The following is a 26,765-nucleotide window of genomic DNA, read 5'->3' on the forward strand; positions in this document are numbered from 1 at the left end:
CCACCCTGTTCTTGGTGTCCCTTGTCCCCATCCTGTCCCTTTCCTGTGCTCTATGCCCCTGTCTCCACCCTGCTCCAGATGTCCCCATCCCCACAGCTGTCCCAGTACCCCCATCCTGCTCCTGCTGTCCCTGTCCACAGCCCTGCTCCCAGTGTCCCCATCCTTGTCCTGCTCTCCATGTCTCTGTCCCAGTCCTGCTTCCTGTGTCCTCATTCCCCTTCTGGTCCTGCTGCCCCCATCCCACCCTGCCCCAGTCCCTGTCCTCATCCTATTCTTGCTATTCCCATCCCCATCTTGCTCTCAGTGTCCCCATTCTGCTCTGCTCCTGTCCCTATCCTGCTTCCAATGTCCTTGTCCCCACCCTGTTTATGGTGTCCTTGTCCACAGCCCTGCTCCAGTGTTCCTCCTGTCCTGCTCTGTGTCCTTGTCCCTATCCCCCTGCTGTGTCCCCATCCTGACCCTGCTTGGTGTCCTTGTCCCTATATCCCATCCTGACCCTAGTCCCGTGTCATTGTCCCTGTCCCCCGCCGTGTTCCCCTGGTGGCCCAAGTCCTGTGTCCTTGTCTCTGTACCCCCTCCTGACCCCAGTCCTGTGTCCTTGTTCCTGTCCCCTCTCCTGACCCCTGTCTCCTGTCCCCGTTCCCTGCCGTGTCCGTCCCGTGTCCTTGTCCTATTCCCTCTCCTGACTCCAGTCCTGTGTCATTGTCCCTATCCCCTCTCCTGTCCCGTGTCCCTGTCCCATGTCCCTGTCCCTATTCCCCATCCCTGTCCCGTTCCGTGTCCCCGTTCCCTGTCCCGTTCCCTGTCCCTGTTCTCCATCCCTGTCCCATTCCGTGTCCCCGTTCCCTGTCCCGTTCCCTGTCCCTGTTCTCCATCCCTGTCCCATTCCGTGTCCCCGTTCCCTGTCCCGTGTCCCTTGTCCCGCCCGTGTCCCTGTCCCCGTTCCCTGTCCCGTGTCCCCTGTCCCGCCCGTGTCCCCTGTCCCGTGTCCCCTGTCCCGTTCCCTGTCCCCGTTCCCTGTCCCGTGTCCCTGTCCCGTGTCCCTGTCCCGTGTCCCGGTCCCGCCCGTGTCCCTGTCCCGTGTCCCGGTCCCGCCCGTGTCCCTGTCCCCTGTCCCGTGTCCCTATCCCGTTCCCTGTCCCGTGTCCCTGTCCCGTGTCCCCTGTCCCGCCCGTGTCCCTGTCCCGTGTCCCTGTCCCTGTCCCGTGTCCCTTGTCCCGCCCGTGTCCCCTATCCCGTGTCCCGTGTCCCCTGTCCCTGTCCCCTGTCCCGCCTGTGTCCCCTGTCCCCTGTCCCGGTCCCACCCGTGTCCCTGTCCCCGTTCCCTGTCCCGTGTCCCCTGTCCCGTGTCCCCCGTTCCGTGTCCCCTGTCCCGTGTCCCCTGTCCTGTGTCCCCGTTCCCTGTCCCGTGTCCCCTTTCCCGTGTCCCTATCCCGTTCCCTGTCCCGTGTCCCTTGTCCCGCGCGGGTCCCTGTCCCCGTGTCCCTGTCCTGTGTCCCCTGTCCCTTGTCCCGTTCCCTGTCCCTGTCCCTTGTCCCCGGTCCCGCCCGTGTCCCCGTTCCCTGTCCCTGTCCCGTGTCCCTGTCCCTTGTCCCGTGTCCCGCTCGTGTCCCTGTCCCGTGTCCCCTGTCCCTTGTCCCGTTCCCTGTCCCTGTCCCGTTCCCTGTCCCGTGTCCCCGTTCCCTGTCCCGTGTCCCGCCCGGGTCCCTGTCCCGTGTCCCCTGTCCCGTGTCCCTTGTCCCCGTTCCCTGTCCCGTGTCCGTGTCCCGCCCGTGTCCCTGTCCCGTTCCCTGTCCCGTGTCCGTGTCCCGGTCCCGCCCGTGTCCCTGTCCCTTGTCCCCTGTCCCTGTCCCCGTTCCCTGTCCCGTGTCCGTGTCCCTGTCCCGCCCGTGTCCCGTGTCCCTGTCCCGTGTCCCTGTCCCGTGTCCCGCCCGTGTCCCTCGCTCCCCGCCCGGCCCGCGCTCGCTGAGGGGACTCCGCGCATGCGCCCCGCGCCCCCCGCCCGGGCTCGGCGGCCGAGGGGCCGCGGCGCCGCCACGGGCCGGACCCGGTGAGTGGGGCTGAGGGCGCGGCGGGACCGGGCCGGGCCGGGCGGGCGCCTGAGGGCTCCGAGCGGCGCCGCCCGAGGGGCCGGAGCCACGGGGGACGGCGGGGGGCTGAGGGGACCGAGCGGCCGTTCCGGGGCACCGGGAGGCGGGAGCCCGAGGGCAGCCGCGGGCCCCGAGGGGACGGAGCCGCGGCGGGCTGAGGGCGGCGGGACCGAGCCGGGCGGAGCGGGGGATCCGCAGGCGGCGGGATGAGCGAGGGCCGGTGTCACCTCGGGCTGTCCTCCGCCTTCCCCGCCGCCTTCCGCGCTCCGGGACGGGCCTCTCGGGGTGTTTATCCCGAGGGAAGCGGTGCCCGAAGGGCTTTCCCGGGGAGCGCCGGTGCCCGCCCGCGGCTGCACGTGTCGAGCCCCGGGTGGTGAACGGAGCGCTGCGAGCGCGGGAACGGAGAGATCGCACCGGGAGAGGCCACCCGTGTCACCCTGTGCCCACCGCTCCTGCCGTGTCACCCTGTGCCCACTGCTCCTCCCGTGTCACCCTGTGCCCACCGTTCCTCCCGTGTCACCTCCGTGCCCACCGTTCCACCCGTGTCACCTCCGTGCCCACCGTTCCACCCGTGTCACCCTGTGCCCACTGCTCCTCCCGTGTCACCCTGTGCCCAGCGCTCCTGCCGTGTCACCCTGTGCCCACTGTTCCTCCTGTGTCACCCTGTGCCCACCGCTCCTGCCGTGTCACCTCTGTGCCCACTGCTCCTTCTGTGTCACCTCTGTGTCTGCCTCTCCTCCTGTATCACCTCTGTGCCCACTTCCTCTCCTGTGTCACCTCCATGCCCACCTCTCCCTCCGGTGTCACCTCCATGCCCACCTCTCCCTCCGGTGTCACCTCCGTGCCCACCTCTCCTGCCGTGTCACCCCTGTCCCCCTCCCGGCTCCGGGCAGGCCGGGGCTCACGGATCCCGTGCCAGCTGCTGAGGCTCCAGCGCAGTCCCTGCAAGCAGCAGCTCCTGCCCAGAATTCCTGCCTGGATAAACCCTCCCAGCGCTGCTGGCAGCCGGAGCCAGCCCTGCCTGGAGCTGACGGGCTGCAGCCCTGCGGTTTGGCATTGCTTGAGGAAATACTTTTCCAGCTCCAGGAGTGTTTGGACAAAGCTCTCAGGCATGTGGTGGGACTGTTGGGGGTGTCCTGTGCAGGGCCATCAGTTTGGCTCGATGACCTTGTGTGTCCCTTCTCACTGAGGACATTCCGTGATTCTCTGTGATTGACCCCAATGAGAAGAATCCTGCTCTTGTGTCAGATGAGAGTTTTGGCCTCCGTTGGGCCTGACTTTCACCCAGCGTCATAAAATTTCACAGGAATGACATTTGTGCAGCTATTTTTACTGTCCTTTTAAAGGCAATTCTCATTTCTGTTGGTAGGAATTAGTCCTGACACTTTCTGGACAGTGTGACCTTAGTTCACAGTGAAGTGCTGATTTTGTTCCACCATCAAATTAATTACAAATAGGAGATAGTTCATAGGGATTAATTAGGGCATGGATGTACCATATGGATTCTGGAGCAACAGTTGCAACCACCAGGTTCTGATTTTTCATTGGGTGTTTGATTGGTATTTGGAAATGAGAGAGAGAACAAAACCCTTCTGTCTGACAGACCGTTGATTGTTGTTATTATTTCCATGTTTCCTGTCTGCTCTAAGTCAAGGATAATTGGTTAAGAAAAACCCCAAACTGTCCCTTCCTGTTAGAAATCCGTGTCCTGGGGATGTTCAATGAACCAGCTGTCAGCACAGTTACCAAACCCTCTGCTCTTCAGGTCATTTAAGGGAAAAAGTTGTTTTCTGTCAGGACTCGTGTTTAGGAAAATGCAAGGTGCCTTTCTCTGTATTTTTGGTACTTCCCATGTTGTTCCAAAGTTGTGCTTGTGCTTTTCTGAGGTCAGCTGTGTGCTGGAAAGAGGGATGGGTATTTCAGAAGGGAATTTGAGCCTCACTGTGCTGTTTGACTCTGAGGGAAAGTCCTGCGACGGAGCTCTGCGGTCACTGGTGGCTCCGTGGGGGTGGCCTGAGCTGTCACATTCTGGTGCCTGGCGAATACGAGAGCTGCAGCGAGGGGCTGGCCTGGGTGACAGCGGGTGCAGCACTGGAGTGCTGAGCTCTGTCTCTCCGTGGCTGCCAGGGCAGCAGGCAGGGGCACCGGGCATGTCTGCGGGCACGGAGGTGGCCAGGTAAGAGCTGAGGGGCTGGGGCTGGGCTGAGCTGGGGGCTGAGCTTTTCTCTGGCTCCTTCACAGAGAAGAGCCCTTTGCAGGGTGTCTCTCCAGAATCAGAACTTGTCTGATATTTCCAAATTGAAATGCCAGTGCATGGGGCAAAGGAGAGCACAATGACAGGTCCCTTTGGAGGATTCACCCACGTGGAACTTGTTTGTCAAGAGCGTCTCTGTTTTTTGAACTGTGTTGGAAACACAGCTGCTCCTTGGAGTTTGTCACCCAGCACCTCTTGTCTTTTTGTAATCAAGGTTTAGATCAGTTTGAGTGATGAGAAGTTATTAGAAACATTTTGCTGATCAAAGGGTCTGACTGCCTTCAGTGCTTTTAGACTAGAGTTTGTAAGTTTGTCCTTCCATTGGTGGAGGAGACTATTGAGTTATTACTAGTGGAAGCATTTCCATTTACAAATCTAAGTGTTTTTTTTTAATTTCTACAACAATATTACATTTTTTTTGGTTTTTTAAAGCAACTCACAGGTCTGAATAAAGGATTCTACACAAGGAATTGACATGAAATACCTCTTTATTACATGTATACCATCCTCAGACCTTCATTAAGGGACTTTTTTTGCCCCTCACTTCAAACTCATCACAAATAATGTGCAAGTGATGCAAATACTGGTAAATAACTGGAAAATTTGGGTCAAGGACTGAGAGCGCAGCGCTTGCTTTGAACAAGGCAGAGAGGAGCCCCAAGAGGGTTGGGAATGTGAGGAATTCTAGGGATCCCAGCCCTTGCTAGGGGGAAAGTTAGAACACAGATGCTGGGCAAATTGAGACCAATTTTAAGAATTTATTTTGGTACACCATGGAGAGTTTTAATTATAGGCACAGTTTTTCTAAAAAATTCTGTGGTTCTAAAGGCAATTGGTGTGGAAATTATACTGTTTACGTGAAACTTCATCCTAAAAAGTTTTTTTGGGTTTGGATGGTTCTAGAGTTTACAAGAACAAATTTCTTATAAGCTCTGAAATTTAATCACCGATGGAGAGTTTGTGATGAATTTTAACACCTACATTTGTTGATTTAGTAATCTGCTGACTGCCAGCAACTTCTGTGAGTCAAAAAAATCCCCAAACTTTCCTCGTTCACCACTTTTGCCAAGGAAAGGATGAGATCCAGTGCCTGAGGTTGTACCTAGGAGTGATCCAGCCACTTAGGATCAGCAGAGCAGCTAAGGAACACCCAGTTAGGAGCTGGATAATCCAGAAGGTGCCTTCCTTGGGTGTGTTATGGATTGGGTCACTGAAAATCCAGTGCCTTGGTGCTTCTCTGGGGAGCTGGAGAATCCAGAGGCACAGGGGCTCAGTGGTGGTGCTGATGCCTCACTCCTGGCCCAGCTGTGATGCTGGAGAGCGAGCAGCCCTTATGGAGTGCTGAGCTTTCCATGGAGAGCTGCTGGAGCACCACAGAGTGTGTGAACCCAGGCAGACCCGGCTCGCTGGGGTGAATTTTGGTGATTTGTGGTCATTGGCACCTGCAAAGGGCTGAGTAAAGAAGTGATGGAATCAGGAGGTGGACTTGGATGATCTTTGTGGGTCTTTCCCAGCTCAAGATATTCTGTGATTCTCAGAAATCAGGCTTCAGCCTCACCACCAGCGTGGAGCTGGGGAGAGGGGACTGCTCTTGTGGCTCTTTCCTTACACCACTTCACATTTCAGCAGCTTTTTTTGAAGGTGGAAAGCACAAGGAGCGCTGCCCTGTTCAAGGTGCCTCTCTAGTGCCTCACCCTTCCTGCTGGGACAGGATTCCCTGAACCCCAGCGGGAACTCAGACAAGGGTGGCGATCATTAAACACTTGGAGTGAAACCCTTTTGGATAATGGACCCCTTTGTTGTCCCTGCCGGGGGATGGGCACTGCTGCCTCATTAGGGGGAAGGTGATCCTTTGCTCCCACCCTGCTTCCAGCCTTTGTGTTCTGTGCTGCCACTCCACAGAGTTGACTTGTGCTCCAGATTTATGTATTTTTAATCTGCCTAATAGGAAGAAAATTATTGCCGTTCAAAAAGTTCCACTACAATTTCCTGATTTTTATGGTGGCTCTACTTTGTCCCTGCTGACCTGCCCAGGGAAGCACATCCCTGAGATACAGATGGTCCCTGGACCCCACTGCCAGCCCCTCACGGGTGGCTGCACGGCCACCTCAGTGTGGAAGGGAGTGAAGATTTTATTGCAGAAGCCCCTGGCATTTATCAGTGTTTCCAGCTGGTCTCGGCACTTCCCTCCAGCAGCAGGAGTGCAATTCCTCTGTGCTTTTTATCGGCTCAAGTTGTGGTTAATAATGGTCAAATAATGGTTAATAATATGGTCAAAATGTATTAAATCACATTTCACTCGCTGTGTTCAGTATTGCTCAATACGTAAATCCCGCTCTTGAAAAAAAAACATGTTTTTAAAATGTCAAAATCACCAAATTTCCCATTCACTGCCCGTTCTTGGTCCTGTTTTTGGGAGGCTCGTTGCTTTCCGTTAAAAGCTACAAAAAGGAATTTATCTCCAAAATGCTTCTTGGAGGCGAAAGGGCAATGTTTGCATTTCCTTTTCTGACCTCCTCATACCATAAATATGAATTGTTATTGCTGCTTGGGTAGTGACACACAGTTCTTCCCAAATTCAGGACTGTCTGGAAGATCTGGTTGGGAATTTTTAGAACTTGACTTTGTTTTGGCATAAAATGAATATTTCAGGTGAAAGTTTCTGGATGTGGTGTGGGATAATTAACATGTGCAATGTTTGTCTGGGCAGTTGTGACCTTACTGATGATTCCTGGTGAAGGAAATACTGAGAATGGCAAAAAGAAATCCCTTTTCCTTCTGCAGACATAGACAACTTGGTTTCATACCTCAGTACTGGCCAGGAATTCCTCAGTGATTCTGTCTCAAGGAAGAATGTGATTCCGTTTCAAAGCAGAACCCAGGGTTTTGAGCAATAACACAAGTTACAAGGTTTTCTGTCTATAAATAAAAATCTATATTTGGAAAAAACAAATAGTGTATTTATGGACAAAACTGTATTAAAGGAAATGTGATGGAAAAATTGAGTCAGATGAGCTGATGTATGAAGCATTTCCCTCTGGAGTCATTGGGCTGAAAAATGTTTTATATGCCTAAACTTGAACAGATGCTTCAGCACACACACACACACACACACACACACACACACACAGTCCTCCCCCGGTTCATATTAGCAGTTCTGCTCATACCACTGTGATTAATTCTCAGACCAGCCTGGTTTAGGCTCTTTTCCTGGGGCTCCAGGGTATTTCCAGATCATCCAGGTACTTAAGCCATGCTTAGCTGTAAATAAGCGAGCAGCCCGGATTATTAGCGGGATTTGTTTCAAGCTTTGCATTAGGCATGTGTTTAAATGACTCACTGAGCTGGGATTTACATTTTTACACCGGAGTGAAGGATTTCTCTCTATTACCTTGCCTAGATGGAAATTGGTGGAGTCAGCCAGCTTTTTTGCCTAAACAAGTCCGTGAAACCAGCTTTGGGCTCTTACAGTTATTAATTCTGGCTTTTTAGTTACAAATTTGTCAGAAAACAAGTCTGTGTGTGCGTGCCTGACCTCGATTGAGATCCTGAGGAGGACTGAAGGAAGGAGGGAGGGAGGCATCCATATGGATGACCAGCAGATTGTGCCTTGTGTCCTTTCCAGTCCGAATGTCGAATGCGCAGTCAGTGGTGCTGGAGGAGGCTGACAACTGCATTTGGTTATTTTCCATTGAGTCCCTGCTCTTGTGTCCCACTCAGCCACAATCTGCTATCCTGGGGTGCAGGGTTTGCCTGCACAGCGTTCCCTCTCCTCTGAACATCCCCAAAATCTTCCCCAAAAGTGCCACCACGTCTTGAGGATGCTTCTGTCCACTTTGCTTTTCTGATGAAGGAATGTAGAAAAATGACTTCTGGGTGTAAACAGGGATCTGGCTGTGGTGTGCCTCAGCTCCTGCAGTCTGAGGGATGGTGCTGGTGGCAGCAGGGGATGGATGGAACTCCTGCCTGCGGTGACATCCCGGCATGAGTGGTGCAGCCCTGCCAGACTCGGAGCAGCCATCGCCTGTGAAGTTCTGTATCTCTCTCATGCTTAAAATAGTCAAGAGCCTGGAAGGGTGATTGTGTGTCTTGTGTGTGCCCATGTCCCCTTGAGGGGGAGTTTTGACTCCCTGTTAACTCCTGGAAGCCTGGCTCTGCTGTGGGTTCAGAGACACAAATGACACCCAGCGCTGCGTAGTCCCGAGGTGAGAGATGTGTCTGTAGGCAGGGAAGGATGTGGGTGTAGGTTGTGCACATGGGGCTGGCCTTGGTGTCACTACATGTTTTAATGGCATAAAATTAAAATGACTTGGTGTCAGTACATGTTTTAATGGCATAAAATTAAAATGGTTGAAGTTCCTTATGTTTCTTGCAGCTGTGCTACCCTGCATGCAGCATGTACTCCTAAAAATCTAAAAATCTCCTGATTCTCGTGGTAAACATTGAAGTAGTTGAGAAATGACTGAATTTAATTTGCAGGAGTTACTCAGCTGGTGCTCAGATATGGAGTTAAACTATTTTGAAATTAGAAAAAATTTCACGGTGGAAACTGTGATTCCTGAGATATTATAAAGCAAAATAAAATTGAAGTGTTTGGGAGGAAGCACATGGCGATCTTCCACAAAGCCATATGGAAATTATCTTTATTCCATGGTTCGTGTGAAGTCTTTGCTCCTTCTGGAGCTGACTTGGAGCCTCCTCCTCAGTGCTGTCCCCAGCTTGGTTTGTATTCCTCGCCTGCTCTTGCTCTCTTTGCAATCTGTGACCAAACTGTATCGATCCAGGTGTCTGCAGGATCCGATTCCCTGGAGGGTTGTGCTGGAGGACCGTGGACAGGAATAAATCATGGCTGCCCTTCAGGTGTTCTGACTGCCTGGCATTGTCTGGCACATGCAGCATTCCAGGGGGCTGGAACTGAGCAGTGGTAACAGCTCCTGTACCAATTCTGTTCCCTTTGGCGTCTGCTGCTTCCTCTCTTTCAGCTGGTTCATGGAGGGGCTTTTTCCCCAGCACCTCGGAGCCACTCAGTCCTGGCTCCTTTGGAGCAGCCCCAGGGATCAGATGGAATCTTGCCTGCCCCAGAGTCCTGTTTCTGACCTGTCCCATGTAGGGGCTGCAGCAGAGCGTGGGAGAAGCTCTGGACTCTCTCAATATGTGACTGCTTTGTGCCTACAGACTTACCCTTGCCTGAGGCACTGCTCTGGCTTTCAGTTTTGGAGGGGTTTTCCTTCTCCAGGCTCTCTGCCTGTTCCCCCCCTCAGTTTCTTGCTTTTTTTCACTGTCCTTCCTCCACTTCCCACTCCATACCTCTGCTCCAATGTCCTTCTGCTCTCCTTTCTTCCCATGATAGGACTGGCCAGAGTGACCAGAGCCACACAGCGTGGGTGAGCCATGGGCACTCAGGGGGACGTGGCAGAGTGATCAGAGCCACGTGCCATGGATGCATGTCACAGGCACATGGTGGCACAGCAGCATGTGCTGGATGTGCTTGTCCTCTGACACTGGTGAAACACTGTTTTGGGGCTGTGCTGAGCAGTGCCAGAGCATTCACAGAGCAGCCTGACAGCCCCAAGACCTCCTGCTTGCTGAGGCCATCTCAGGGCATATCTATTTTTAGGTGAAATTGAGATTTATTATTTTTATTCAATGTATGCATCACTTTATCCATGTGGAATTCCATCTGCCATTTTATTTCCAGGTTGCATAGACTCATATGGTCCCTGTGCTGCTCTTCATGGTTGCTTATCTACTGCCCCTTAAATATTTCCTTCAGGATATTGGGTCACATCCAGACAGTGTCCTAGTCTGGCACAGCCAGCCTCTCCCTGTGACCCTTGCTCTGACTTCCCTCCCTTGAAGGAAATGACTATTTACTCCTACTCCCAGCTGTCTGTCCCTTTTCCAGTGGCCTTTTAGGGTCCCCACAGGAAGCCTCCAGACTCGCAGGGGTTAAAACCCAGAAGCCATCTGTGGGGCTGGAGCTGCCTTTCCAGAAGCCACACTGACTTTTCTCTTGTTTTATTATATTTACACAGAGAATCAGTGCCCACTAATGCTGCTCTGTGTCATTAGTTGGGTTTGGAGAACTACACTTTGCCAGGATTTCCTTCTCAACCCCTGTCTTGCAGAGTTGACATGGAAGTTGCTTCCTTGTCCCAAGACAATTTTAGGAATGGCTGTACTCCAGCCAGGGTCCATCTCCATTCTCCGTTAACCCCTTGGTGGATCCATCCAGCCCTTCCTACTGTGACTCCTCAGTTTGGCTCTTTGCTCTGTAACTTCCCCTCCAGTCCCTGCAGTGGGAACCAGTTTCCCACTGAGTCCCAGGGGAGAGGGCTGACAGTGAGCCTGGAACTGTTCCTGGTGCTGTAGCTTGTGTGTAAAGGAGTCACATCGAGTTCTCTGAATGGGTTTGTCATCTCTTTTGGTGACATTAAAGCTGAGCCTGTTTCTGTTGGTGCCTTTCTCATGGAGACTCTGTCCAGGTGCAGGTGGGAATCTGAAGTTGGAGTGCTCTGAGGGCTGGAGCAGCTCTGCTCTGGAGATGGGCTGGGGGAGCTGGAGGTGTGCAGCTGGAGAAGAGAAGGCTCTGAGGAGACCTTACTGTGGCCTTTCAGCTTACAAAGGGGCTTGGAAGAAAAATGGGGACTTTTTTCTGTCTCCTGTAATAATAGGACAAGGGAGAACACTTTTAAACAGAGAGGACAGGGTTAGATGGGACATTAAAGTGACGCTGTTAAGCCAGGGATGGGTGAAATGGCTCGTACGATTTCAGAAGGTAAACAGTGTTTATTCAAAAGCACTTCTCTCTTTTTTAGAGAACATCATGAACATTAATTCTATTGGTCTTAAAAGTAAAAACATTTCACCCGATTGGTACACCGGACTTAGGTCAGTGTGGTAGAATATATTTATAAACAATACGAATGGAAAACAAGATAATAGATTGTTTTCATTCCTCTTGGGCTTTTTCCCATGCTTAGCCTGGTGGAAATCTTTCTCTTTTTGTCTCTGACTGAACTGAGAATATCCACATTAAATTGAAATATTTTATTACGAGAGTGTTAAGGCCCTGGCACAGGTTGCCCAGAGAAGCTGTGGCTGCCCCTGGATCCCTGGAAGTGTCCAAGGCCAGGTTGGACGGGCCTGGAGCAGTCTGGGACAGTGGAAGGTGTCCCTGCCATGGCAGGGGGAGGAACAAGATGGGCTTTAAAGTCCCTTCCAGCACAAACCAGCCTGTAACTGTGTTTGGCAGAGTGGGTTGGATCGCTTTAATGAGACAATCCACCAAACAGCCAATGGTTCCTTATCAGGAGTGATCTTACTTTATCTTATTTTATCTCACAAAGCTAATTCCCCTTTGTGAGAGTGAAGGAGCTGTGACACAGCCCATGCTCAATTACCTTTGTATTCAGAATATTTCTGCAGGCAGACCTGCTGGCTCTGTGTTAGGAAGTGGCCCAGCCCTTGGCCATGCCACATGGAGGTGATCTGCTGGCTCCTGCTTGGAGCTTGAAGAGCACATTCCAGAAGGAGCAAGATGTCACCAGCCTCCTAAAATCTTGGAAGCTTGGAAATAAGAAGCTGGGGGAAGCTTGTTGTGGCTGCAGTGTCTCGGTGGGTGTTTTCTGACTTCAGCACTGGGGAGGCTGATCCGCCTTCAGTTTGCTGCTAATTGTCCCAGTCTGTGTCGATAATAAGTCAGATAAAATCCTTGGCCAGGGAAAGCAGTCAGGTGGAAAAACTGACCCATCTGCCACTGTGTGCTTGGTCACTGGGAAAAGGGCTTCTGGCCTCCTTTCATAAAACAGGAGTTATTTCCAGCTGTTCTCAGGGGGGAAAGCCCCAGTTGGTGTGTGTGTTTCCCAGCTGCAGTGATGGAGCACAGAGAGTTCATCCGTGTTTCAGGTCTCTTCCCAAGGGAGTCTCAAAGTGTTCAAGTCTTTCAGAAATGTACAGTTTTGTGTTTCTTATTTCATTACAGGGACATTTTTTTCAACAAATAAGTCACTTAGTGAATCTATGCATATTTATATTCTAAATTTTATCTTTGGCAAAATAAAGCTGTTAAGACTCCTGTTGAACTCAAGCTGGAGTAACATTTTAATGCCAGTATGGCAATCTGCTGCCTTACTCTGCTCCTTGTCTCAGAATAAACTGTGTGTAAAACCAACTTTATTGAAACAAAACTCTTCAGGTGTTTCTGTGCTTTAGCAGCAACTTAGGAGAAGTTGAAGCAGCAGTAGAGTGAGTGAGGTGCTGGTTTGTTGTGGACCTGTTCTCTGGCAAGGTGCTGTCCTTGGCTGTCTGTCCCAGCCCCATCCTCACGGATTGTTGTGCCATTTGGCACAGCTGGCTGCTGTCCTGCTTGGTGCTCTCCACCTGGGGAGGTGCAGAGTTTGGTGAAGTCTCAAGGGGCTCAAGGCTCTCTGCTGCTCTGTGTCCCAGCATGGGAACAATCCAGGCCCAGTTTAGCAGAGCTGTTCCAAGTGCTGCCTGAAAGCACGAGCACAGCAGGGAGGGTTTGCAGTGGAGAGGCTTTGGTTTGCACTGTCCTCCTCTGCCTCTGAACATCCTTCCCTCTCTGCAGAGCTGCTGTCGTAGAAAATGTGATGTGGATTTGGTGGAGTTGCAGGCTGAGGCGGTGGCTCCCACTAGACCAAACAGAGCTGGGGAATAAAACTCTTTTTTTTGAATGTAGGTCACAGAGAAGCAGCTGCCATGTTGCAGGATGGGTGACTGGGGACATTGTGGCAGGCTGTGTCGGGGTGCGTGGTATCTGTTTCATTTACAAGCTGTTCATGGTAGTTTTTGAGGCTTATCTATGAAGCAAACGCTGTCGTGGTTTCTCTTGACTGTCATAAGATGGTGGTGGGAGCATTAGGTGTTCATCCCCATCCGATTGCCTCCCGCTCAGCCAAGTGAGGGCCTTTGATTTTGATGTACAGGAGCCGACAGAATTGCTCTCTTTTGGCTTCTCTCTCCTTTCCTGAAATGGCTGTGAGAGTGATATTTGGGTCAGCTGCCTCCAGTGTGTCATTTTCTTTTGACACTCATCCCTCTGAGCACAGAGGAGGAGCCCGGTGGGGAAATGCTGTGGAGCTGTTGGCTGCAGTGGAATCGGGTGTAGTTAAAGGGGTGTTGTGGTTATTTGAATCACTAATCACATCAAGGCAGGGAGGTCTCTCTGATGCCTGACTGGAAGGGTGTGGCAGTGAGGATGGCCTTCCCCAGACCTCGCTGCCAGAGAGCTGGAGGGATCCAGGTAAGCACAGGGATGCTGCAGCCTGTCCAAAGGCTCCTGCTCCCCAGCAGCGCCTGTCCCTCAGTGCTTCCCAGGAATGCAACACCCAGAGGTGCTGTGTGTTCTCTGCCTTCTTCCCTTTGGACCCTTGTGGGTCTGTCTGGGGAAACAGGATTGTTCCTCCTTGCCTCGCTGCAGTGCTCAGGGTCGTCGTCTGAGGTCTCAGGTGGGCCCAGGTGCTGCCATTCCCTGGGTGTCACAGGTGGGTTTGCATTGTCCAGGCTCTGCTCACCCCTGTGTGTCCCCAGGTGCAGCCCTGAGTAGCAGTGCTGGTGCTGGGCCTTTCCTGCCCTTTCTTCCTTTCTCTCTGCTGTTCCCAGACTGGTGAGCATGTCCTGAAAGGGGCTGAAGCCCTGGCATTTGTTGGCAGGTGTGTGCAGGAACCCCAGTCCTGATCCATCAGACTCTTGCTTGAATTGCTGTTGGCCACTCAGGACCTGCCTTCTGTTATTCTCCTCACTGCAATTTTTCCATTTTTACCTTTCCATTTGCCATATTTGTTAAAATAACGGCCGGGAACACAGTTCCCAATAGGTAGCAGTACAATATTTTCAATATTTTAATAATGTATTGTTGTATCATGCCAGTACGAGTAGCACTGTGTGGCAGTTGTCCCACACTGGCAGGGGGAAGGACTCAGGTCACAGTTTCACTTGCTTATGTGGCTCAAGTCCCTGCAAGTTGTCCCCTCTCTATTATGTTCATTCTTAGAGGAAAAATTGCTGAATTGCTTTTCTTCTGTTGCTGTTGCCCAGACTGTTCTCCACAGTCCCCAGGGAATGGTGGGCAGTTGGTGGTTTTTGAATGGTGGAAAATTGATACACAGAAAATTCCACTTAAACATAAGAAAAGCTTTTGTTTACTGTAAGCATGGTCAGATGTAGGATCAGACTGCCCAATCTGACTTTTCAATGTTTATAACTGTGGAGGTGTTTAATAGGATCAGGCTGCCCAGGGAGTTTGTGGTGGAATTATTTAAAACCTGGCTGGACGTGGGCCTTCCAACCTGCTCTTGGGATGTAAAATATGGTGGTTTAAACTACCTGTTAGCAGAACAGTGCACATTTCTGTGTGTGATCATGGAGAAGCCTGCAGGATCCCTGCAGAGAATGGGAATTGCCAGCTCTCAGTTGGAGTGCTCTGTGCCCCTGATGCCACACTCACCTGGTCTGATGGTCACTTCAGCTGGTAGGAACAGTGTTTCTCAAGGATGCCCTCCACATCTTTACATTTAAGAGTATCAGTCCCCAGCCCTGTTGTTTGCAAACAGCCTGGGCTGGCAGTCCAAGAGCTCAGCATTTGGTTAAACACTTGGTCTTGGTTTCAGCAAAGCAATGTTGGGCATTTTCTCTAGTATGGCTTGAACTTCAGATTCAAATTCTTAAAAAAAAAAAAAATTGTCTTTTACCTACCCTGTAATTCATTGTTTTCAACATCCATCTGAATTAGACAGGGAAAGCTTCCCTGGCTCCTCTGCATGGAGGAACAAGCACAGCAGCACCAGGGCCAAGGGCAGGCAGGGCCTGGTGGGTCGTGCTGGACCTGCCAGTGCTGCAGGAGCCCAGTTCCTATGGGAGCTGCTCAAACCATCTGGGCTCGCTGGGGTTAAACTGTGGTGGAGAGGAGCTGTGAGATGTGTGAGGCTGGAGGAGAGGGGAGAGGGGGAGTGCTGGTGGAGTAAACACTGGCTTGGTTCTGAGCTCCAGTAGCTCTTCTTTGCTGGGTTATTCCTCATCTGCCAGCAGGTTGTGAGGAGGGGTGTGGGAATCCAGGGCTTCCCTCTGGCTGCCCTGGCAGGTCTGGGACCCTGGCAGGGGTCAGGAACCCCCCTGGACAGAGCCCCGAGAGACACTGTCTGTGATCTCTGTCCATGGAAAAGAGTTTTCAATCTTACAGGATGAATTACAAGCTTTGAGTGTTTGATAAGAGTAATAATTAAGTGTGGCACGGGTGCAAAAGTAAAATTTTAGGATTCTAGATAAGGGGTCCAAAGGGGACAAGATGGAGGAAATTGGGTGTGCCTTGTCCTTTTCCTCCTTCTTCATGCCCTCCATGTTTCACTGTAGTGTTGGCATTTTTCTATTGGTTTAGGCTGGGACACGCTGTTCAACGTAGATGATAGATATTGGCACGTTATTGTAAATATAGTAGATGTAGTTTCTGGTATTTAATGTTTGTACCATCCCACTGAGGGCAGAGCCCCACACGCTGCCCTGCAGGACAGAGCTGCGGCAGGGCAGCAGAACATGTTAGAGATAAACAGAATAAACAACCTGGAAACAGCACAGACGAATTATGGCTCCTTCTTTGGCAACGGGGCAGAAAGACAGAGATTTTCTACAATCTGGGAATCACCAATACCCACAGATTCTTCTGCCTCCTCATACCTGGCATGGCAGGATGGGTGTGAGGAGCAGCCTCAGGCTGCTGTTCAGCTACAAGAAGTGCCAAATTGGGAGCTCAGTCTCCCAGTCTCTGAGCTGGAACACCTCATTCCCATCCTTGAGAAGGGATGCTGATTGCTGAGCGTGTGTGAAGGGATTCAGGCTGACACAGACCCCACCACGGGCCTCCAAAAATCTCTTGAGGTGACAGAGACTGTAGAGCCCAGTGTCCATGTCCCGTGGAGCCTGTTGTCACTGCAGGCTCCTGCTCTCAGATGAACTCAGGCAGGCTCAGCTCGTCCTGTCCCCATCCAGAGCTGCTGGGGTGGCTCTGCCCTGCCAGGACCCGTGTTTGGGTGCCCGCCCTGGACACGCTGCTTCCTGCAGCAGCACGGTTGCTGTAGGTGCACTAAAAGCTGCTTTGGGCCAGCACAAAACACGTCGTGATTTCATTTGAATTTTGTCACTGCGGGGGAGTGTTGCTAAAATTGTCACTTGGCTTCCCATGTTAGCAGTACCTAGAGGGCACGCCGAGGCGACCGGAGGTTCATGTCTTAGCTGCAAATTCCAGTTTATCTGTAAGCTGAATGCTCGGGTGGGTATATGTTGATTTTCAAAAAGATACGTACTTGACATCTTTATTTTTTTGACAGCGCAAGAATCTTATTATATCCCTACCTCTTACCCATATTTTCCTGTTCTATTTATATCCCACATAGGATCTGTGGTCTCATAATGCAGCGTGGGGATTTTTAGACTCGGGGGATTGGTCTGGGAATCAGTGGAGCCTTGTTAGCATGCCTGGGATTGGGAGGCACCATTCAGAAATGGTTTCCAAATTGACATTGACATTGTGGCTTTTTCCAAACCATTCTCTGCTGTTGCCACGTGAGCCCTGCCAGATGACAGAGGATTTATTTGAAAGTGCACTGTGTGCTCTCCAAAAAGTCCCAGCCTTTTCCTTCCCAAGTATTCTATAAGATTAAAAATAAAATTCAGTGCACTCTTCTTACTCCTTTTCATCTTAATTGCTGAAAATAGGAGTAAAATTGATGGTGATTGAACCCACTTCCTTCAAGGAGGATAGAAGGGTGATAGCTGTGAGTTCTCTTAACCCAGGGTTATCCCCACATCCTTGCTCTTGTGTCACTCAGGACAGTGGACACTGGAATTGCTGCTCAGGGAATGCAGGTGGCATCAGCACAGTGCTCACCAGGATTCAGGATGTGTTGGCACCATTCCAGTGCTGGGTCTGGCCGTGGCTCTCTGCTTCCTTGAGCAATGAAGTCTTACTCATTTTCCAGGTTAAAAAAATAAAATTAAAAAAAAGGAACCTCTCTGCTTCCTCAAAAGTACTTGTAAATCATGTAATTTCTTAGTTTTCAATGTAAATGAGATCTGAATGAATAATTAGCATTATTCATTCATCCTAATTCAAATACTATTTTAATTAGCCTGTGGGCAAAATTTCACTTTCATGCAGCATGAAACCTCTTTTGATTAACAACAGAATTTCCATGCATTTCTTCTTTTATTCCTGCTCAGCACATGTCTTTTAAAACTGCTTAAAAACAAGACAAAACAAATAAATCATTAATAAATTAATCAGATTTAATTAGCATGACCTGGAAATACATAATTTAGGGAGGAAAAAAGTCTTTTGGACAGGATTCACATGGATCATCCAGTCCAGCTCCATGATCCTCACAGGCTGCCTAGTGCTGAACCAAACCAACACTCCCTGCACCCTCATGCTCCGGTGCTTTGGGCTGGAGCTGCCAGTTTGTGCTGGGATTGAGTCAAGGGGCTCCAGTTTGTACTGGGATGGAGTCAAGGGGCTCCAGTTTGTGCTGGGATAGAGTCAAGGGGCTCCAGTTTGTGCTGGGATGGAGTCAAGGGGCTCCAGTTTGTATTGGGATGGAGTCAAGGGGCTCCAGTTTGTACTGGGATGGAGTCAAGGGGCTCCAGTTTGTACTGGGATGGAGCCAAGGGGCTCCAGTTTGTATTGGGATGGAGTCAAGGGGCTCCAGTTTGTACTGGGATGGAGTCAAAGGGCTCCAGTTTGTGCTGGGAGAGAGTCAAGGGGGTCCAGTTTGTGCTGGGCTGGAGTTGAGGGCCTCCAGTTTGTACTGGGATAGAGTCAAGGGGCTCCAGTTTGTACTGGGATGGAGTCAAGGGGCTCCAGTTTGTGCTGGGATAGAGCCAAAGGGCTCCAGTTTGTACTGGGATGGAGTCAAGGGGCTCCAGTTTGTGCTGGGATGGAGTCAAGGGGCTCCAGTTTGTGCTGGGATAGAGTCAAGGGTCTCCAGTTTGTGCTGGGCTGGAGTCAAGGGGCTCCAGTTTGTGCTGGGATAGAGTCAAGGGGCTCCAGTTTGTACTGGGATGGAGCCAAAGGGCTCCAGTTTGTATTGGGATAGAGTCAAGGGGCTCCAGTTTGTACTGGGATAGAGTCAAGGGGCTCCAGTTTGTGCTGGGATGGAGTCAAGGGGCTCCAGTTTGCCCTGGGCTGGGCCCAGTCTGTGCCGAGGCAGGGCCAGGAGATGGTTCCGAAGGTTTTTGGGATTCAAGAGCCCAGAATGAGGCTGCCTTGTCCCCCAGCTGGTGCTGGCTGTCCTGCCCTGCAGGTGCCCTCCATCTCAGGGGAATGGGGACACTGCTGGAGCATTGCAGCTTCCTCCTGCCCCGCTGCTGTTCCTGCCACACCTCAGCTCTCCTGTCCAAGGGCTGGATTTTGAGCGTTTTACAGTAACTGCTGCTCCATGGTGCAGTTCTTCCCACCCTGAGTGGCAGGAGATCATTGCTGTTTGAGGAGAAAGCTGAAAGGAGGTGAAAATTTACATGTTAAAATGTTTAAATTTAACATTTAAACCCCCATGGGCTGGATAGAGGAGAGGGCTATTCCCTAAGAGAATACACCTGAGGGGTCATTCCCTAGCTGTATGTGAGCAACAGCTGTGTTAACTCCAGAAATTCTTCATCTGAAGCTGATTTCTTTTTTCCCATGTACCTGCTCCAAATTCTTCATTATCTCTGGATGTCAGCGCCTGCAAAGCTTTAATTCAGGAGCCAGCCCACTGTCAGAGATAAGCCCCCTGATATTTCATCATGGATCCTGCCTGCTCCAAGGAGCCTCCTCCGCTGGAAGTGCTGAAATGAACTTATGACAAATACAAGACATGAAAGTCTCTCTCAAATGCACTTTCTGGCATGACTTAAATTAGCTGAAATTGCTGACATTCTGCCTTTCTCAGCTGCGTGTCAGTGTCCATAGACTTTTCTTTGAAACATTGGAAAATTATTGAGTTAAATGTTGCCAGAAACAGCAGATGCAGGAGCGTGGGTGTACTCTGGGTGAAGGTTGCTGTGATGTGTCTGGGTGCTGCAGCACGTGGAGGAGAGGCAGAACGTGCCCCTCTAACCTTGGCTGATCCCACGGAACGCAGGGACACCACCGGAATTCCACGTGGAAGTTCTTGGGTTTGTACTGCATTGAATTTGGATGGGCTGAACCTTTCCAAGACTTAATGACTGTCATTTTGCTTGAACCAAAACATTTCCTCAAAGACCAGGAAGTTCTTTGCTTGTTTATGGGTCCTCCCATGTTTGTCCCAGCAGCTCTGCTCAGGACTAGGACTAAATAGACAAAGTGACATTTTCATGGCAAAGAGAATCAGCTCTTGGGCAGCTTCAGAGCTCCACAGCCAGGACCCACTAATTGGCAGGTCCTGGTTGTTAAACACAGGTTGGGTAAGTCCTCCTGCATCCCAGGGCTGTGGGTACATAGGTCTGGCACTCTGTGCATTGATACAACTGGTGGAATTCAGGTTGGAATCACAGGAATGATTCCTGTGTTGTTGTTGCTACCTGTCTGCAAGTAGAAAATGCACTATGAAAAGCTATCATGTACCTTGAAGAAATTTCTTAGATGGGAGGTAGCAGCTTGTCTGAAAGTAAAGATTCTCTTACTGAAATTTACACTCATTTCAAACTTCCCTGTCCTTAACTCCTGAGGAATGTGACAGTATATGAAAATTTAAAGGCTGGTTCCTGCTGTTACTCCAAATTTACATTGGCATCAGTGTTTAATTAATTTCAAATTTACTTAGTAGTTTACTTTCAGTGAAAAATGTGGCCCTGACATTTTCAGCGAATAAGAATTAACCTCTTAAACTCCTTTGGGTTTTGTCTCTTCTTTAGTTGATGAATCACAGAGTGTCAGTGGGGACGTGCCTGTCCTGTCAGTGCCCAGGGTGATGAGATGGGCAGAGCAGTGTGGTGAGAGAGAGCTCCTGGGGCTCCTCCCCTCTGTTAACCTCCTGTTCCAGATGTGGGGTTCACCTGCCTTTGCTGCCCATTGCCCTTCTCAGGATGCCCAGATTCATGTGCCCTTCATCTGGACCCCAAATCCGAGTGGGAAATGCTGAGTGTGGGGTGTCTGAAGCACTCTCATCCCGAGCTGCTCTTGGGTGCCTTTCTGAAATGGGGGTGCCAAGCCCTTGCTGCAGGAAGGGGCTGCTCTGGGACTGGAACCTCTGGTCTCTTTGCCTGTTAAAAGTGTTATTTCAGCAGGGTTGTGTTGAAGGGGAGCTGGGATGGAAGCCTTGGGAGGATTGCAAGCACCTCTAATAGCTGTTATCTATGGAACACATCTGTGTCACAGAGACGTTTCTCTCTTTCTCAGGATTTTTCATAGAGGTGCACAGAGAGAAGAGAAAACAATTTCTATTTCTGCTCCTTGTTTTCCTCATGTGGAATGTGTTTGGAGAATTCTTTACCTGGGGTGATTGCTTGATTGGATTCTGGTGAGGATTGTTTGAGCCTGATGGCCAATCCAGCCCCCCTGTGGCTGGACTCTCGAGAGCAGGGTCACAAGCTGGGAGGGAGTTAGATATGGTAGTCAGAGAAAGTAGTATGTAGTTTTAGTATCTTCCTTTATATAGTATATTAATGTATAATAGCATAGTTATAATAAAGAAATCATTCAGCCTTCTGAATTGGAGTCGGACATCATCATTTCTTCCCACTGGGTTTGCCTACATTTTACAATACGTCTGATTTGAATATGTCCTTCTTCAGGGCTGAGTGCAGGTGGCCTGTCCATCCACCTGAGTGAGGGCTGGGGATTTTTGTCCTAATTGGTAATTTTGATGACACATGGTGATCCTGACTCGTTGTTGGGATTCACTTTCATTTTCCTCCTATGTTTCCCAACTAAATAAATTGATCTTTCTAAATCACTCACTTTTAGGCATCTCCCCTGTCCCTCAGCTGGTTTTGAGCCTCCTGTAGCCACTCTCTGATGCTGGAGCCCCTGCTGAAGGATGCAGCCGCAGGCGCCCAGGGCTGTCTCGCTAACAAGGAGGTAAGATCAACCCCTGGCTCCTAATTGCAGGTGAGCTGCAGGGCTCAATCCATCACCTGCACTGTTCAGCAGCTCTCCTTGAGACCCTGATCCTGCAGGGGCCTCGTTCCCTTCCCTGTTAGCTGACACCCACAGGAGCCTCTCCCCCAGTTACAAACCCTGCTCTGCTGGTCCTGAGCTGCGCTGAGCGTGGTTCAGGCAGTGGGGCTGTTTCAGGGGCTTCAGCCTCCCCAGCAATCCATGTTTTCCTGTACCACTGGTAACTCTCATCTCCAGTTCTCAGCCTGCAAACTCGTGTCCCATGGGCCCATTTTGTCAGCAGCCACTCCTCAGCTGAGCTTGGGAAGATCAGCCTGCCTGCCAGGGATTTGCAGAACTGCTGTAATTATGGAACTGATCTTGGACTTAATGTGGGAATCATTTGTCAAGATTTTTGTTACTTCTGATCACTGAATATGGCCTTTTTTAATACTCTCCTGTGCTATTTTTTTCTCCCACTGTCATGAAGTGATAAATCAAATGTTCTGCACAGCCCATCCACACCATATCCCTGCTCTTGGCTTTTCAGTGAAACACTGAATTCCACCAGAGGGAGATCACACTGATATCCTTTAACTCTGCATTGCTTGCATCTCCTCACATTTCATGGGTTTGCCTATAAACAACTCTGTAGTTACGTGGAAGAAGTTGAAGAGTTCCAAGTACTAGTTTTCCTCCAGTCTCCTGGAATTTCTTCAGGTCAATAATAAATCCCTTTTAAGATCAGAGTGCTGGAGATTTGTCCAGTTCTTGGTTCAGGATCTGTCACCAAATGTTTTTCTGATGTAATAATTTCTTTTAATAATCTTTATGTCAAACTGATATTTGACATCATCAAAAGTTTTAAAGATGCCTCATCCCTCGTTGCTCTAACAGTGTCCAACAGTTCTTCCCGAGTTTTACCAGTTTCACTCCTTGGAGCTCCAGGAGGGCCTGCAGTATTGCTGGGGTTTGTTCAAAGTTTTGCCAGACTGGAGTTTCCAAGGATGGGATTTTTACTGTTAGGATTGCAAATTTATCCTGGAGTCCTGGAATGGTTTGGGTTGGAAGGGACCTTGTAGCCCATCCAGTGCCACCCCCTGCCATGGGCAGGGACACCTCCCACTGCCCCAGGTTGCTCCAAACTCAGCCCAACCTTGAACACTTGAACACTTCCAGGGATCCAGGGGCAGCCACAGCTTCTCTGGGCAACCTGGAATGTGCAGGCTGGAATTTGGCAGAGCTGTCTCTGGCAGGCTGTGCCAGCCCCGCTCGGGAGCGTGGCCAGGCCCGGCAGTTCCGGCGCTCGCTCAGCTCCTGCCAGCGCTGTCCCTTCTCCCCTCACCACCCACCTCTCACTGCTGTGAGGGAACTCTTCTAAAAGTTTTGACAGGTGACTCTTTCTAACCAGGTTTTCACTACAAAGTCCACATTGAAATCTTTTCTGACCCTGTGGGAGGAAGGTTTGGAGCCTCCCAGAGAGGCTGGACCCAAATTGATCCGCAGGATGGTTTGAGCATAGTTGGGAGTTTCTTGGCCCAGCCCTGTCCTTAGGCTGGCCCTGCAGGGTGACACGGCCCAGACCACCAGCCTGTCCTGCCTTTGCATCACAGGTGGGCTGGGCCATCCCTTCCTGAATTAGGACAGCTGGTGCTCCCCTTGGACACAACTGTGTCTGCTGTAGGTTGTGGCTGAGACTGTGATCACTAACCCAGGCTTTAACAAATTAAAATAAATCCTCTTGTCAGTGGTGGAATGTGGCCAACAGCACCCAAAAATCTCATGGGCACTTGTCTTCCCATCCACAGTGTTTTGGAGTCTTCAGCTTCCACTTCAAATGTTTTTATCAACCTATGACATACAGAGCAGCCATGTTTCTGTCTTGGGCTGGGGAGTAGCTTTGGGAGCACTTTTTAAATGAAATTATACTGAACTGCTACTTTTTCTTACAGCAGATTCCTCAAAAGCCTGCGGAGGAGACGTAGGATCTTCAAGCAAATTCTGGCAGCTGGATCCCGATAGCAGGTGGTGGTCACATGTTATGGATGGGTGTTGGGTGTAAAAGTCTGCAGTTTTCAGACTCTCTTGGTTGAGTTTGAACCATTTAGGCTCGAGCTGATAAATTCATAAATATGTGGGGGTTCTGTTTGTTTTTTAGATAAACTCATTTGACCACCATGAGTTGGAGTTTTCTGACCCGCCTGTTAGAGGAGATCCAGAACCACTCAACCTTTGTTGGCAAAATCTGGCTGACAGTGTTGATTGTGTTTCGGATTGTCCTAATTGCTGTGGGAGGAGAATCCATTTATTACGACGAACAAAGCAAGTTTGTGTGCAACACGGAGCAGCCTGGCTGCGAGAACGTCTGCTACGACTCCTTTGCCCCTCTCTCGCACGTCAGGTTCTGGGTGTTCCAGATCATTCTTGTGGCCACTCCCTCCGTGCTGTACTTAGGCTACGCCATCCATAAGATCGCCCGGATGGTGGAGCACAGCGAAGCCAGCAGGAGAGCCAGGAGGAGGAGCTTGCCCATCCGCTGGAAACAGCACCGGGGCTTGGAGGAAGCTGAGGGTGACCACGAGGAAGACCCAATGATGTACCCAGAGATCGAGGTGGAGAGCGTCCGGGAGAGCAAAGAGAAGCAGAGCCCTGCCAAAGCCAAGCACGACGGGCGGCGGCAGATCCGGGAGGACGGGCTCATGAGGATTTACGTGCTGCAGCTCCTGGCCAGGGCCCTGTTTGAAGTTGGCTTCCTGGTGGGGCAGTACTTCCTGTACGGCTTCCAGGTGAGCCCCGTGTTCGTGTGCAGCAGGAAGCCCTGCCCGCACAACGTCGATTGTTTCATCTCCAGGCCCACCGAAAAGACCATTTTCCTGCTGATAATGTACGGGGTGAGCTGCATGTGTCTGCTGCTGAACGTCTGGGAGATGCTGCACTTGGGCTTTGGCACCATCCGGGACACGCTGAATGCCAAGAAGAAGGCGCTGGTTGACTCTGGGACCTTCAACTACCCCTTCACCTGGAACACACCCTCAGCTCCCCCGGGCTACAACATCACACTGAAGCCGGAGCAGATGCAGTGCACGGAGCTGTCCAACGCCAGGATGGCCTACAGGCAGAACAAAGCCAACATAGCTCAGGAACAGCAGTACGGCAGCAGCGAGGGGAACATTCCCGCCGACCTGGAGATCCTGCAGAGGGAAATCAAAGTGGCTCAGGACCGCCTGGACCTCGCCATCCAGGCTTACAACAACCAAAACAACCCCAGCAGCTCCAGAGGGAAGAAATCCAAAGCGGGCTCAAACAAAAGCAGTGCCAGTAGCAAGTCAGGAGATGGGAAGAACTCGGTCTGGATTTAACGTTGACTCAGTTGATACGCTGTGGTTTTTTTCCCCTAGTTTATCATAACCAGCAGTCCCATGAATAATGGCTTCCATTAAGGGAATATTTGACTCTGCTGATTTTCAGGGACACCGTTGGCTCGTGATTCAGCCCTGGAATGGGTTTATACACTGATTCTAGAACTTTAGAATTTTATTCTTTTGTCTTCCAAGCCAGGAGACAAATAGGTATATTTAATTCATTCTCATTGAACGGTTTATGCTGTATGTACAGTATTATAGTACATTTATTATGCACAATTTTTTTTGTATTTGTACACTGGATCTGATGTTACACTTTTTATATCAACAAGGACAAAGCAATGGATAGCCATTAGCATTTTGTTAATTTTATTATTGTTGTCTGCAGTTATGTCATTGTTCTTCCTTGTTTTCCAAGTAAAACTTTTTATAAAACTTTTCTATGCTGCGTTTCCAAAGTGCCTTGAACATGCAGAAGTGGAGTCTCTGGGCAGCTCATGGGTGGGAAAAGATTTGGGAAATCTCTGTCAATGGTGCTTCTTTACTAAATGAATGTGCTGCTTGCAACCTGGAAGTGTCATCCCATAAGCTCCTGTGTCCTGCAGGCTCTTTCCTCTATGGAAAATGACTTACAGGAAAAATGTGTGTGTGTGTGCAGGGAGCAGGATTGCCAGTTGTGGGGCAGAGAGGGCTCAGGGCTCCCTGCACACTTTGTGCAACAGGAGAGAGGAGACGCCTCAAATTCCTGCAAAACATCCGGAAAAAACCTGAATAGAAATGGATTCAGTAACTCAGCGTGTTTCTGTGAGAGTGATGGGAAGAGAATTTTGTGAGGCCTCCTGTTGTGTAACACCCTGTGCCCAAGGGCAGCCAGTGGTACCTTTTGGGGAGGATTCCTGTGCTTTCCAAACGAATCGGGTCAGTGGAGTCATGGTAGCTCTGTCTGAGTGTGGAATCCCCTCCCTGTGCTGCAGCAGCACACAGGAGCTGTCTGGGCAGTCTCAGCCCTCCTGGAATATCAATGATTCTGCCTTATTCCAGGCCTCTCTTCCTTCCCTTCTGTCCGAGGAATTCCTTTCAGACAGAGCAATATGTATAATTTCGCTTTCTGCTTGAGAGACCAGTCCAGTCTGGCATTCTGTGGGCTTGGCATTAAACTTGAATTTACAATTAGCAGAAGGGGAGTGAGGGACTGATGCCTTTGGCTCTGTCTTTCTGGCAAGGAGCCAGCTGGGCTGGGAGAGACGCTGATAAATGTCTCTGCTTTCTGCTGCTATTTATAAAGCATTCAGGACCTTGCCCTGCTCCCTTTCTTTTTTCAGGTTTCCGTGCATTTTAATATCTTTTGGGGGCCTGTTTCAAGCAGGACTGTTCTCTTTCAAGGCTACCTCTGTCCCTCATCAGAGCTGGGTCAGGGACAGGATTCATCCTAGAATGATTTGGGTGGGAAGGGACCTTAAAGAGCATCTCCTTCCATGCCCTGCCATGGGCAAGGACCCCATCCACTATCCCTGGGTGCTCCAAGCCCTGTCCAGCCTGGCCTGGGACACTTCCAGGGGTGCAGGGGCAGCCCAGGAGGACGCAGATAAAACCATTCCCTATTTCTCTCCCTCAGAACATCAAGTGCAGTCTCCACAATAAATTCATTCCAAGGGGACACGAGCATGTCTTTGCTGTTTCCCTCTGCCCAAGCAGCTCCTGGAAATGGGTGTTGTGCTGAGTTGTTTCAGTCTGTTTTCCCTCTGGGACACCAGGCGTGGGTCCAGACTGTCCCTGAGCAACCTGGAGAGCCCCGCTGTGCCCAGAGCCAGCACAGCCCCCGTGGGAGCCCCTCTGGAGCTGGGGGCACTCTGGGAAGGGAATTGCCCCCCTGGCCTTTGGCACTGCCCCCTGGCTGCTCCAGGAGCGGGTGGAGGAGTGCCAGGGAGGTGTCTCCAAGGAAGTGTGAGTGACCCGGGACGTGAGCAGCGAGTGGATGTGGGCAGGGATGG

General features: G+C 50.7%; 1 protein-coding gene across 4 annotated transcripts; it reads left to right on the plus strand.

Annotated features, from left to right (window-relative positions):
* The first annotated feature begins 1,935 nt into the window (after nt 1-1,935).
* GJC1 (gap junction protein gamma 1) lies at nt 1,936-25,215 on the plus strand. 4 transcript variants are annotated; one of them, XM_072919049.1, is made up of 5 exons: nt 1,972-2,050; nt 4,052-4,266; nt 21,281-21,394; nt 23,365-23,437; nt 23,571-25,215. In XM_072919049.1, exon 5 carries the CDS (start codon nt 23,590-23,592, stop codon nt 24,769-24,771), a length of 1,182 nt encoding a protein of 393 aa, XP_072775150.1. In that variant the 5' UTR covers nt 1,972-2,050; nt 4,052-4,266; nt 21,281-21,394; nt 23,365-23,437; nt 23,571-23,589; the 3' UTR covers nt 24,772-25,215. The 4 variants fall into 4 exon arrangements, with proteins under 4 accessions (XP_030111981.4, XP_072775151.1, XP_072775150.1 ...); XM_030256121.4 differs by lacking the exon at nt 4,052-4,266 and having other exon boundaries at nt 1,936-2,050; XM_072919050.1 differs by lacking the exon at nt 4,052-4,266 and having other exon boundaries at nt 1,936-2,050; nt 23,368-23,437.
* The last annotated feature ends 1,550 nt before the right edge of the window (nt 25,216-26,765 follow it).

Source organism: Taeniopygia guttata, chromosome 27, assembly GCF_048771995.1.
Source record: "Taeniopygia guttata chromosome 27, bTaeGut7.mat, whole genome shotgun sequence".
Taxonomy (NCBI): Eukaryota; Metazoa; Chordata; class Aves; order Passeriformes; family Estrildidae; genus Taeniopygia; species Taeniopygia guttata.

What these genes read in the sequence shown, in the direction of transcription:
- GJC1 (XM_030256121.4), top strand. Translation starts at nt 23,590, where the DNA reads ATGAGTTGGAGTTTTCTGACCCGCCTGTTAGAGGAGATCCAGAACCAC.